Here is a 13,229-nt window from a genome sequence, read left to right as displayed (position 1 = left end):
TGTAATACTTCTGCCATGAGCATGAATTACTTTTATGACAAAAAAAGGAAGAGTAAACTTTTTAAAAAGAGTAAGGGAAAAAGAACTTAATAGCAGGCAATCAGACTTCTCAGAGTTTGAATCCTATGTCAAAACATGACATTTTCTTATGTTTACATACTGTCAATATTTTCCCAAAAGGATCTCACTTACAGCTGATCTTGAAGCTCCACAATTATATATTCTAATTGTTCCTTTTCCAATTTATGAGCCAGATCAGAATCTTCAATCCTTTGAAGTAGTATTTTATTCTGGGATACAGACTCAGACAGCTGGTTCTCTCGAAGTCGTAAGAGTTCTTCAAGATAACCCTGAAAATACAGTACCAACAAGATAAAGCTACCACAAAATCCTAATGTATATCTTGAAGATCAATACTGACTAGGTTAAATGCTATTCTTTCCATATTTCAATGAAATAATCTCTAAGTATTAATGATGAAATAATAAAAAAATAATCATTTTAATTGAATACAAAAATTTAACATATGTTCTCCATCCTTTAAAGCTCTTCCCTGAAGTTCAATAAGATGTTTGCCTGCAGTGGGTAAACTAGAAATTTATACATTTTGACCACCTTCACCCATTTTACTCATCTCCACCATGTTCACATTCCTGGTGAACTGTTTCTTTTTTCTCAAGGGCAATGTATTTCTTTAGCCTTAATATTGCTTTTGCCTTAAGGTCTATCTTGAATGATATTATTATAGAATTCTTTTTTTCATATTTGTCTGCTTTACATTTACCCTCCTAATAAATGTTAAAATCTCAAACATATACATGAAATGACATACAGAAGAATAAATGGGGGGCGCCTGGGTGGCTCAGCGGGTTAAGGCCTCTGCCTTCGGCTCAGGTCATGATCCCAGGGTCTTGGGATCGAGCCCCATGTCGGGCTCTCTGCTCAGCAGGGAGCCTGCTTCCTCCTCTCTCTCTCTCTTCCTGCTTCTCTGCCTACTTGTGATTTCTGACTGTCAAATAAATAAATAAAAAAAATCTAAAAAAAAAAAGAAGAATAAATGGCTTATTTTTAAAATTTAACTTATAATTTTTTAGAGGGTAGGAGGGGCAGAGAGAGACAGGGAGAGAGAGGAATTAAGCAGGATCCATGCCCAGCGTGGAGACCAACATGGGGCTCAATTCCACAATTCTGAGATCATGACCTGAGCTGAAATCAAGAGTCGTATGCTTAACCAACCGACCCAACCAGGTGCCCCTAAATGGCTAATTTTTATATTAAAACATAAAATTAGAAAAAGTCAAACAAACAAAAGCCTCTTTTGAAACTCTGCACGATTTTTCATCAAGACAAGGACAATTCAAGTACAGAAAGGAAGTAGCAATGGGTCAACGCTTATATTCAGTTATAAAAGATCTTTTGGAAGTGATAGTCCAAAGGCAAAAATGAGAATCAAATCAATGACTTTTGGCAACTGATAAATACCTTCTGTTCCAGGGTTAGCTGATACTTTTGTTTAACTCTCTTACACTTGTTGAACCAACTATTCTCATCCATGATGAAAGGAGGCCCGACATTCTCTGGAGTGCTGCTTTCACTACCACTGCTTCCCAAAGTCCTCAGCTCTTCCTCGTCACTGCTGATGCTGTCAGAACTGGGAATATTAAAATTTTAAAACTAAAGTTAATATGTTTCACTCCATTAAGAAATACTTCTCTATTTTGTAAGCTACCAGTGAGCCAACTCCAAAATAATTAGCACTCCATATACAATTATATTAATGATATTATTAAGACTTTAGCTTTCTGAAAAAAATGACAATCTAGTATAGACTGCTGACTTCCTCTCATGGAGTTAAGCCTAAAGGTGTTACAGAAGTTGACCTGAGGTTTATAAACCTAAAGAATTAACATAAGAACTGTGAGAATGTTCTGAGAAGAAGGAAAAGATTTCCAGAGAAGAAAACCAGAAAACCTAGATGTGTTGGAAAGAACTTTTTAGATGAGTTTTTTCACTGTCTCAAGTAGATGACTGCCTGTCCAGTATCCACTGCTGTGCAGACAAACAGCACAACCAGCCTAATGTCAGTGAGGTATAATAGGGCAGTGTTCAAGGTCAGTTCAACTTTAGCAAAGAGGAGATAATAAGAGATTCAGAAAAACTGGTCACTTCCAAGCATTTTCCATTGAAGGAAGAGGAGAAGCAGAGGTAAAGGAGAGGAAACACTCTTTACAATCCATATCTGAAATTCCTAACGACATCCATTTGGTAGAGGAGGACAGAATAAGGTTAAAAAAAAAAAAGAAGAAGAAACTAAATGAAGAAGTGCACTAAAATGGATATCTGGTTTAGAAGAAAGAAGAGGTATTACACTTAAAGAAAAACAGGGAAAAACACATTTAAAAATATAAGCAATGATATTAACATAAGAAAAAATACCATATAAATATTCTGTGTAATCTTCAAAATATTAAAAAAAACCCTCTGACCTATCAAATGGAGACACAAAATAAGAAAATACAGTAAATAGTAAATTCAAAACAAAAAATAAGATGGCAGAATAATCCCTAATACAGAGTAAGTTATAAAAATCTTTAATGGGTTAAACCTTACAGCAAGAGCCAAATGTTTAAGTTTAATTAAGACAAATAAGGACTGGAGTGCCTGGGTGGCTCTGTTGGTTAAACGTCCAACTCGTGATTTTGGCTTAGGTCATGATCTCATGTGTCATGGGGTCAAGCCCCGCACTGAGCTCTGTGATCAGTGTGGAGTCTTCTTGAGCTTCTCTCTCTTCTTTTCCAAACTAAATAAATAAACCTTAAAAAAAAGATAAATAAGGACCAACAGTAAGTTGTCTACAAGATACATATGAATACAGAACAATTAAAACTAAAGAAACAGAAAGCACATCAAAAAAATATGGCTCAAAGTGAATCCAGTTCAGAAATCATAATTTCATAGGTTTACAGAGATCTAATGGTGGAAAATATCATAAGCATCAAAGAAAGATACATATTTCATTTTCTGAAGTCTGTGTTTATACTTGCTGGGCTCTGGAGTCCAGGGACCAAGTATGTTGCAAATATGAACCAGAGACCTCTGCATAAGGAAAAGTCCTACCTCCAATGAGACATGCTCAGCCAGGATCTAGGAAACAAACCAGTAAACAAATACATACCAAAAGAAAGTTGCCTGTCACAGCCATGGCTTTTAGTGGACTAGAGAAAATAAAGCAGTGGCTGATGGTAAACCTCCAGCTCTGAAACACAGACAAAAAAACTTCTAAAAAAATTATATTTGACATTAGAAATTAAATGGGTGAAATAACAGGCAGATACAGTTGGGAGAGGGAGTTAATAAAAGATAAGAAGAAATTACAATAATTATTTCAAAATGCTAAGAAAAAAACAACTGCTATGCTAGACTAACGTATCCAGCAATATTATCTTCCCAGAAAGAGGGCAGTATAAGTGCACACACTCAGAAAACTAAAACCTGAGAGCTGTACTAAGAAATTCTCTTAAAAGAATTAATGATCATACTCCAAGAAAAAGGAAATGATCCAAGAAAAAACAGTGTGCAAAGAAAATTTTAAGCTTATGGGTAAGCCTAAACAAATATTGAGAGCATGAAACACTAACAGTGATGCCTGCTTTGTGGAATTTAAAACACATCAATGAGAGAGCCAGAATTCTGGACAGTAATAGCACGTGTCAAGAATGAAATGACTAAGGTTACAACAATGCAAAGTCCTCATTTATATGGATAGATAGTAAAGACACTAACTTTAGACTTTGTTAACTTTTAAGTATGCATATTAAAATTAATGGAGTGCCAATACAAGAAGAAAAGTATAGTATGTGATTTGTAAACTAGTAGAGAAATACAATAGGAGGAGAAGAAAAATCAATACAGAAAGAAGGAGAAATAGAAAAAGGGTAGAAAAAGAAATGAAAAAAATGTAGAATAGAAAGCAAAGAGTACAGGGCGCCTAGTGGCTCAGTCAGTCAAGTATCTGACTCTTGCTTTAGGCTCGGGTCATGATCTGGTCATGGGATCAAGCCCCAAGCCCCACATTGGGCTACACACTCAGCAGGAATTCTGCTCAAAATTCTCTCCCTCCCTCTTCTTCTGTCCCTAACCCCATACTCTCTCTCTAAAATAAGTAAATAAATCTTAAAAAAAATATTAAGGCAAAGAATACAATGGTAGATATCAATCCAAAGGTATCAGTAAATGTCCTAATCACCCCAGTTTAATGAGTACTGGGTGTTACATGCAACTGATGAATCACTAAACTCTATCCTTGAAACTAATAATACATTATATGTTAACTAAACTGAATTTAAGTTAAAAAAAGAAGATAAAGCTTTTTAGACTAGATTTTCTAAATTCCAGTTAAAGATATCTTGATGAGCACTGAGTAATATATGGAGCTGCTGAATCACTCTACTGTACACCTGAAACTAACGTAACACTTATGTTAACTACACTGGAAATAAAAAATTCCAGTTAAGTACTACTTCAAAAAGATATACTTAAAAAAACAAGGACACAAAAAGGCTGAAAAGCACTCTATTTCATAAATTCCTATTGTACATTTTTTATATATTAACATATCTGAAATCAGGATACAGCTCACAACTGATGACATCTCACCTGCTGTCAAAACATTTTCTCACATATTAATGTCTCTGAACTGAGATGCATTTACAATGGAAGTCATGCAGGTTAGATGAAATATGGTTAAAAAAATAAAAATATACTAAAAAATACTAACCTAAAGAAAATTGGTGGGACTCTATTTACATCAGACAAAATGGGCTTTAAGGAATAAAAAATTAGTGTGTATTTATGGCTACTACATACTGACAAAAAAATTCATTATTTCAGGAAAATCTAAGAATTCAAAACTTAGATGCATCTTTTAACTTAGATTCAAAAACCAGAAAGCAAAAATTCAAGGTACCATCTGAAAAAAAATGGAAAAATCAGATAGAGCAATGAAAAAATTTAATTCATCAATTCAAAGAGATGAAGCTTATAAGAGGATATAAGGAAAAGATATAAGGATATAAGGAAAGAATCCTTACAAGAATGGATATACATATCAGAACAGCCATTAACAAGCATAATCTAATGAATATAGGACCCAATCATTAGAATACTGACCAATTCTAGGCCATTTTTTTTTTAAAGATTTTATTTATTCATTTGACAGAGAGAGAGATCACAAGTAGGCAGAGAGGCAGGCAGAGAGAGAGGAGGAAGCAGGCTTCCCACTGAGCAGAGAGCCTGATGCGGGGCTCGATCCCAGGACTCTGGGATCATGACCTGAGCTGAAGGCAGAGGTTTTAACCCACTGAGCCACCCAGGCGCCCCTCTAGGCCATTTTTAAACAAATTTCAAGAAACGAATTTTATGTGGGCCGTATTGCCCATCACAACTCTAATAAAAACCCTGAAAATGTCTGAAAATTAAAATTTATATTTCAAATGTTTTTTGGCCAAAAAATTGGAAAATTTTAGTTAAAACAACTTATCAAACTTATAAGATACAACTAAAGTAGTACTTTAAGGGATATCTGTAGCCTTATATACTTTTAAGAAAAGAAGCAAATTTAAATTATGAGGAAGAAAAAAAAATCATAAAAATTCTCCATAAAATGGGTATAGAGAGAACATATTTCAACACACTAAGGGCCATATCTGACCAGCCCACAGCTAATATCAAAATTCAATAGTAAAAAGCTGAAAGCCTTTCCTCTAAGATCAGGAAGAAGACAAGGATACCTACTGTCACCATTATTATTTAGCACAGTTGGAAATCCTAGCCAGAACAATTAGGCAAGAAAAATAAATAAAAGGCATTTGAATTGGAAAGGAAGAAGTAAAACTGTTTGCAGATGGTATGATATTATATATAGAAGACCTTAAAGACACCAGCAATAAACTGTTAGAATAAATGAATTTAGTCAAGATGCAGAGTACAAAATAAATATACAAAATAAGCTGTGTTTCTACAAACTAATGACAAACTATCAGAAAGAAAAAATTAAGAAAACAATCCCATTTATAATTACATCAAAAAGAATAAAATATCTCAGAATAGATGTAAAAAGGGAGATAAAATATTTTTACACTGAAAACTATAAGACAGTGATGAAAGAAACAGAAAGGCACAAATAAACTTCAAGACATTCTCTGCTCATGAACTGAAAAAATTAATATTGTTAAAATGACCATACTTCCCAAAGCAACCTAAGATTCAATGCAATTCCTATCAAAATTCAATGGCATTTTTCATAGACCTAGAACAATCATAAAATCTGTTCAGAACCACATCCACTGAACAGCCAAAGCAATCTTGAGAAAGAACAGAGTGGGGGGCATTGCACTTATTGATTTCAAAATACACTACAAATCAACAGTTATCAAAACAGAATGATTATGGCATAAATGCAGAAACACAAATCAATGGAACCAAATGGAGTCCAGAAATGAACCCACGCATATTTGGTCAATTAATTTACGACAAAGGAGCCAAAAATATACAACTATTAAAGAATAGTCCTGTTAATAAGTGGAGCTGAAAAAACTGATCAACCTCATGTGAAAAAATAAAGCTGGATTCCTATTTATACCATACACAAAAATTGACTCAACAAAATAGATTAAAGACTTGAATGTAAAACCTGAAACTGTAAAACTCCTTGAAGAAAACAGAAAGTAATCTCTCTGGCATCAATCCATACAACATTTTGGATTTGAGGCCAAAAACAAAGGTAAACAAAAGCAAAAGCAAAAATAACAAACAGGCCTACATCAGACTGAAAGGCTTCTGCATAGTGAAAGAAACCACCACAAAATGAAAAGGCAACCTACTGTCTGGGAGATAGTATTTGCAAATCATAAACAATAAGGAGTCAATATCAAAGTAGAAACTCAACAGCAAAAAGACAAATAATCCATTACAAATGGACTAAAGACCTGAACAGACATTTCTCCACAGAAGATAGGTGAAAAGCTCTCAGGTACATGAAAATATGGTCAACATCATTGGTCATTAGGGAAATGAATTATCAAAACCACAGTGAGATACCACCTCACACACATTAGGATGGCTATCATCAAAAAGACAAAATGTAACTAATGCTAGTGTGGATGTGGAGAAAAGGGAGCCCTTGTGCACTGTTGGTGGGATTGTAAATTTGATACGACTATGGAAAACAGTATAGAGTTTCCTCCAAAACTTAAAAACAAAACTACTGTATGACCCAGAAATTCCACTTCTGGGAATAAAGCAAAAGGAAACAAAACACTACTTTGAAAAGATATCTGCACCCTACAAGTGACACCATGTATGACAGATGAGAATGGAAACAATTGAAGGGTCCATCAGTGGATGAATGGATAGAGAAAGATGTGGTGTATGTATATAACAGAATATGAAATCCCGCCATTTGCAACAACATGGATGGAACTTGAAGGCATTGTACTAATAAGCGAAATAATATCAGAGAAAGACAACTATATGATTTCATTCATATGTAGAATCTAAAATACACCCCCCCCCAAAAAAACTAGTAGAAAAAGAGATCAGATTTGAGATTACCAAAGGCAGAGGGCAGAGGGAAAGAGGAAATGGAGAAAGGGAAGGGGAACTGGAACAAGGCGGTCGAAAGGTCCAAACTTCCAGTTATAAGATAAATAAGTACTAAGGATGTAATATATAACATGATGATTAGAGCTAACAATGCTATATGAATATAGAAAAGTTGTTAAGAGAAAAAAATCCCAGAGTTTTCATCATAAGGAGAAATTTTTTTCCATTTTCTTTTATTTTTGTGTCTATATGAGAAGATGGATGTTGCTTCTTCTTCTCCCTCTGCCCCCTACCCTGCTCATGCTGTCTCTCTCATTCATTCTTTCTCTCTCAAATAAATAAATTCTTAAAAAAAAAACTGGAAAAAACTATAAAATTGACTAATCTTTCACAAGAATGATTTTAAAAATCAAGCAAAAAAGGCCTATGAACACAAAAAGCAAAAGGTAACATACCTAAAAATGAAAAAAGAGTTAAAGAACTCTCTGAACATCATGATATATATATTTTTAAATTTTAATAAAATATAATTTACCAAAACCAAATCAATAGTAGAAAATCAGAATGAGTATATGAGTACCAATGACATTAAGTTAGTAATTTTTTAAAAACTTCGAAGAGTAGAAATGGAAGACTGATAATGAGTTCCTTGTAAGGACAGGAAAGAAAATGAATAGTTCTCTGCAATGACTCCAAGGAACTATATAGACACTTCATATACATTATCTCATTAATCCTGATGATATCCCCATTAATTATTGCTCTGCTATTTAACAAATTCATCCAACAAGGGAAGATAATAAGAATAAGAGATTAGTGGTTTGTTCAAGGTCGCTTTAATAAAAGAAACTAAGAAAAACTTTGTTTTTTACATTACAAAGTTTTTAAACAATATTACATTGTCTCTCAACATTTCGATGACGAATAATCCTATAGCTGTCTAAAAAAGCTAAATGGATTGTAGACAAATAATATGGCTAAGAAGGTGTACTGATGCCAGGTCACAAATGGTCTATATGTTTTGTTAAGTCTTTTATTCTATGCACAATGAAAAGTTGATACTCATGAAAGTATCTCTTATATTAAAAGACATAGAAATTATGCACATTTTTGGTGGAAAAATCATACTTATTAATTGCATGGAGCACCAGGTGTGGTGCATAAACAATGAATCTTGGAACACGGAAAAAATAAAAAAAATATTTTTTAAAAAGCTTAATATCAGAAAAAAATAATTTCAGAAATATTCCTATATTTTAAAGAACAAAATATTTTAAAATTTTTTATGGAGGCAATGAAAGAAATATCATTGACATATTATTTATAATTGTTGAAAAGAAAGTAAGAACTATAATTACCTTCTTTATTCCTTTACTTCTAATAATTAAGCATTTATTTTTAACAAAGATAAACAAAGAAGAAATAATGGACCCTAATAGAATTTAAGGAGGTAGTAGTGATGGTGCCAAAGGGTTTGCTGATGGATCCTATGTGGATTATGGCAGGGAAAATTCAATGATGATATCAAAATTTTGAGCACAAGCTGCCAGAATGACAGAATGACTATTCTTGGAATGGAAAAGGCTAAAGGAAGAACACTTGGGAGGAAAGAAATTAGGAGTTCAATTTTGTACATGTTCATTCGAGGTGCTTATCACACATACAAGTGAAGATGGTGAGGGGGCAGCTAGATGTAGGAGTCTAGACTTTGGGGCAGTGTTCCACGTAGAAGTATAAATTTGGGAAAGAGTAGCATAAAGATAATATTTAGAGCCATGAAACTGGATACTACTTAACAGAATGACTACACATAGAAAAGATGATCTGGGAATGATCTCTGAAACAGTCTAACATTTAGAGGTTGGGGAGGTGAGGAGGAACGGGGACTGGGAGTAAGGAGGAGCCCACAGGAGGGAAACCAGAGAAGTGCTGAAGAGAGCAATCATCTTTATCAAACTGCTAGGATGTCGAGACAGATGAAGAAATGATTAACCACTGGACTTAGCAATGAAACATCACTCCTGACTTCAGGGGTAAGTATTAAAGCTCAGTTTGAATAGTGCAAGGAAGAATGGAGGCAAAAAAAAAAAAAAAAAAAGAAAGAAAACTGGGGACAGTTTTATAATAAAGGAGAGGTGACTGAAAAGTAGCTTGAAGTGACTTTGGGGAAAGTTTCTGTTTGTTTTTAACACAGGGAAAATAACAACATGACTGTATGCAGCGATCTATGGGAAGATCTATGGGAAGAGGGAAAATTAATGGAAGAGGACAACTGTTGGGAGTGAAGACCTTAACTTAAGAGAGAGGATGGGATGTCGTACACAGGTTAAAGGGTTGGTCTTCCATAGCAAAATGATTCTTCTATCCCTACAAGGAGTGGGGAAAAGGCAGAATGTATAAGACAGAATGCCTAGGAAGGGCAATTTGACAGCATATGGTACTTAACAGTCTCTTTAAATCAGCAGTTTTGTTTGTAGAAATTTCCCTCGTTAAGGACATAATCATGTTTAAGAACAAAGAAAAGACTTAGCTATAGGAATGCTTATGACATTATATTTAAAAGCCAAAAAATGAAGGTATCATAAGAGACCAATAATAATTAGCTACTAGACTTTTTAGACCTAAAATCCATTCAAGGAAAAAATGTTTAAAGACGTTTAAAATTATATCAAGATGTAACTCAGAAAAATTGAGTTTTCTCACTGGTACACAACCTAAAACTAAAAATCAGTTTTAAATATGAAATATATTTTAATATGTTTCTATTAGCATATTTCATATATTTAACTTCAAAATATAACATTCCATTTAAAAAGACTAATGGCTAATAAACATTTTTAAAAGCTCAGTGGCATCAGTAATCAGATACATGCAAATTAAAGCAATAGGGAAAAAACCATAGGTTATCATTTTTCACTTATAGAACTGGCCACACTTTTAATACTTAATTTTTTTAAAGATTTCATTTATTTATTTGAGAGAAAGAGAGAGGGAGAGAGAGAGAGCATGAGGGGGGGAAGGGGGAGGGAGAAGCAGAGTCCCTGCTGAGCAGGGAGCCTGATGTGGGACTCGATTCTGGGACTCCAAGATCATGACCTGACCAAAGGCAGTCGCTTAACCAACTGAGCCACCCAGGCGCCCCTCACACTTTCAGTACTTAGTTGGCAAGAGAGGAAGCAGGCAATTTCACATATTGCCTATAGAAACTTAACTAGTATGGCCTCTCTGTAGGGCAATTTGACAGCATATCTCAAAAGCTTTAATAATATATATGCTTTATCCAAGAAATTTTACTTCCAGGAGTGTAAGTAATCATGGTATGTTTGAAAAGATGTAGTTACAAGGTTATTAATTGCAATAGTGTAAGTGACAGTGAACAACCAAGTGCATCCTAAAGGTCCAACAATAATTGGGTAAACACATTATAGAGATAATTAAATTATATTCATTTAGGGAAATGAGACTGTGGAAAGATAGTTACATGCAAAAATGTCCATTACAGAGTATTACATGTACATTATAATTCCATTTTAATTGAAGAAAAAATATATCTATGCATAGAAAAAGCTGGAAAGCTACCCATCAAAATGTTAATGCTTCTAAGAGCTGTTTCTTTCTTTTTTTTTTTTTAAATTAACATATAATGCATTATTAGCCCCAAGGGTACAGGTCTGTGAATCGCCAGGTTTACACACTTCACAGCACTCACCATAGCACATACCTTCCCCAATGTCCATAACCCCACCACCCTCTCCCTAAGCCCCTCCCCCTGGCAACCCTCAGTTTGTTTTGTGAGATGAAGAGTCTCTTTTGTTTTGTCTCCCTCCCGATCCCATCTTTTTTCATTTATTCTTTTCCTACCCCCTCAAACCCCCCCACATTGCTTCTCAACTTCCTAAGAGGTATTTCTTTTCTTTTCTTTTTTTTTTTTTAAAGATTTTATTTATTTATTTGACAGAGAGAGAGATCACAAGTAGGCAGAGAGGCAGGCAGAGAGAGAGGGGGAAGCAAGCTCCCTGCTGAGCAGAGAGCCCGATGAGGGGCTTGGGTCCCAGGACCCTGGGATCATGACCTGAGCTGAAGGCAGAGGCTCAACCCACTGAGCCACCCAGGCACCCCTAAGAGGTATTTCTTAAAGCAAGATTATGAGTGACAAACTTTCTTCTATCTACCTGTCTTTATTTTCTAATTTTTCTATAATTAATATGTATTACTTTCCAAATGAATTAAAAACAGTAATTTTGTTAGGGATAGACTTCTACAGTTTATTATGAGTGACAAACTTTCTTCTATCTACCTGTCTTTATTTTCTAATTTTTCTATAATTAATATGTATTACTTTCCAAATGAATTAAAAGCAGTAATTTTGTTAGGGATAGACTTCTACAGTTTATTAAAATTAGAAACCCAATAGAGCTTTTAAAAATATGTTTAATACAGGTATATTTCATGGAAGCAAACAAATGTTTAAAATACTGGTTCTTGGGGCACCTGGATGGCTCAGTCGGTTAAGCGTCTGTCTTCAGCTCAAGTCATGATCCCAGAGTCCTGGGATTGAGCCCCACGTCTGGCACTCTGCTTAGCGGGGAACCTGCTTCTCCCTTTCCCTCTGCCTGCCACTCCCCCTGCTTGTGCTTGTGCTCTCTCTCTGTCAAATAAATAAATAAAATCTAAAAAAAAAAAAAAAAGTAAAATATTATTTCTTTATTATAATCAGGATAGTTTAAATCTTTCTGAAAAGAAGATCTCCCATGGTCAGTAATGCAAATATGCTTATGACTAGGTTAAACTGGTATTTCCCTTCTCATTTTATTGTTATTTTTATAAGATAGTAGAAACCCCTCAGTATATAAAGGAGAGAAAGTGATACATACATGTTAGGATTAGTGCATCAGAGAAAGAGGAAGTCGCATACAAATTCACACAAAAGCAAGTTGGAGACACAGAGCATATATCATCAAATTCATTCTGAGGGGACCGGTTGAGAAGGTTTCATTATTGTAAAGTGTTGTAATAATTACTACAGTCTCTTATGTGAGTAGGAGAGAAAAATTAGTATTTGCATTTATCTTTATATTTTTAAGTCACTTCCTAAATCATTAAAAATAGCCTTTCTACCTATATGTTAATGGCCAAACTCCTATAGTCCAGCTGCCATCTTATTCTTTAATTCGAGACCTATGTGTATGATTATGGACAAGTTATTTAATCTCCCTGCATTTCAGTTTTTTCATTTATAAAATTAAGATAGTAGTGCCTATGTCACTGGCTTTCGAGGATTAAATAAGTTAACAGAAGGAAAGCACTTTGAACAATGCCTGATATACAGAAAGCATTCAATAAGTATCATCACTACTCTTTTTATAAGTATTATTTTTGAACTATTTGTTATCCTCATAGAATGTTCTACAATCTAATATGTCCCAAAGAGTATAATTTTATGCCTGTTCAAAAATTCTTGCTGTAACTTTTTTTTAGATTGAATGTACTAGAATTATTCCTTTTCCCAAGTGATCCATTTATTCAAGTTAGAAATCTTGGTATCATAATACTGTGTTACTTCTCCCTCACTACCTGAGTATCTTCACAGTCCTATCTCTCCATGACTTCTCTCACTAGATGATTAT

General features: G+C 34.3%; 1 protein-coding gene across 2 annotated transcripts in view; it reads right to left on the bottom strand.

The window, feature by feature from the left end:
• The window catches only part of RUNDC3B (RUN domain containing 3B), a 142,130-nt gene that overhangs the window by 40,581 nt on the left and 88,320 nt on the right, over window positions 1-13,229 (bottom strand). For both annotated transcript variants that reach the window (XM_080818592.1, XM_080818593.1), the window contains exons 7-8: window positions 1,483-1,651; window positions 193-350 (exon numbers count right to left, since the gene is read on the bottom strand). In XM_080818592.1, coding sequence (XP_080674718.1) covers window positions 193-350; window positions 1,483-1,651 — 327 coding nt within the window. The remainder of the gene's footprint in view (window positions 1-192; window positions 351-1,482; window positions 1,652-13,229) is intronic.

This window comes from Martes martes (assembly GCF_963455335.1).
Source record: "Martes martes genome assembly, chromosome: 11".
In the NCBI taxonomy this organism is placed as follows: domain Eukaryota; kingdom Metazoa; phylum Chordata; class Mammalia; order Carnivora; family Mustelidae; genus Martes; species Martes martes.
Note: the sequence above shows the minus strand (reverse complement) of the source record. Positions and strands in the feature narration are given on the sequence as shown.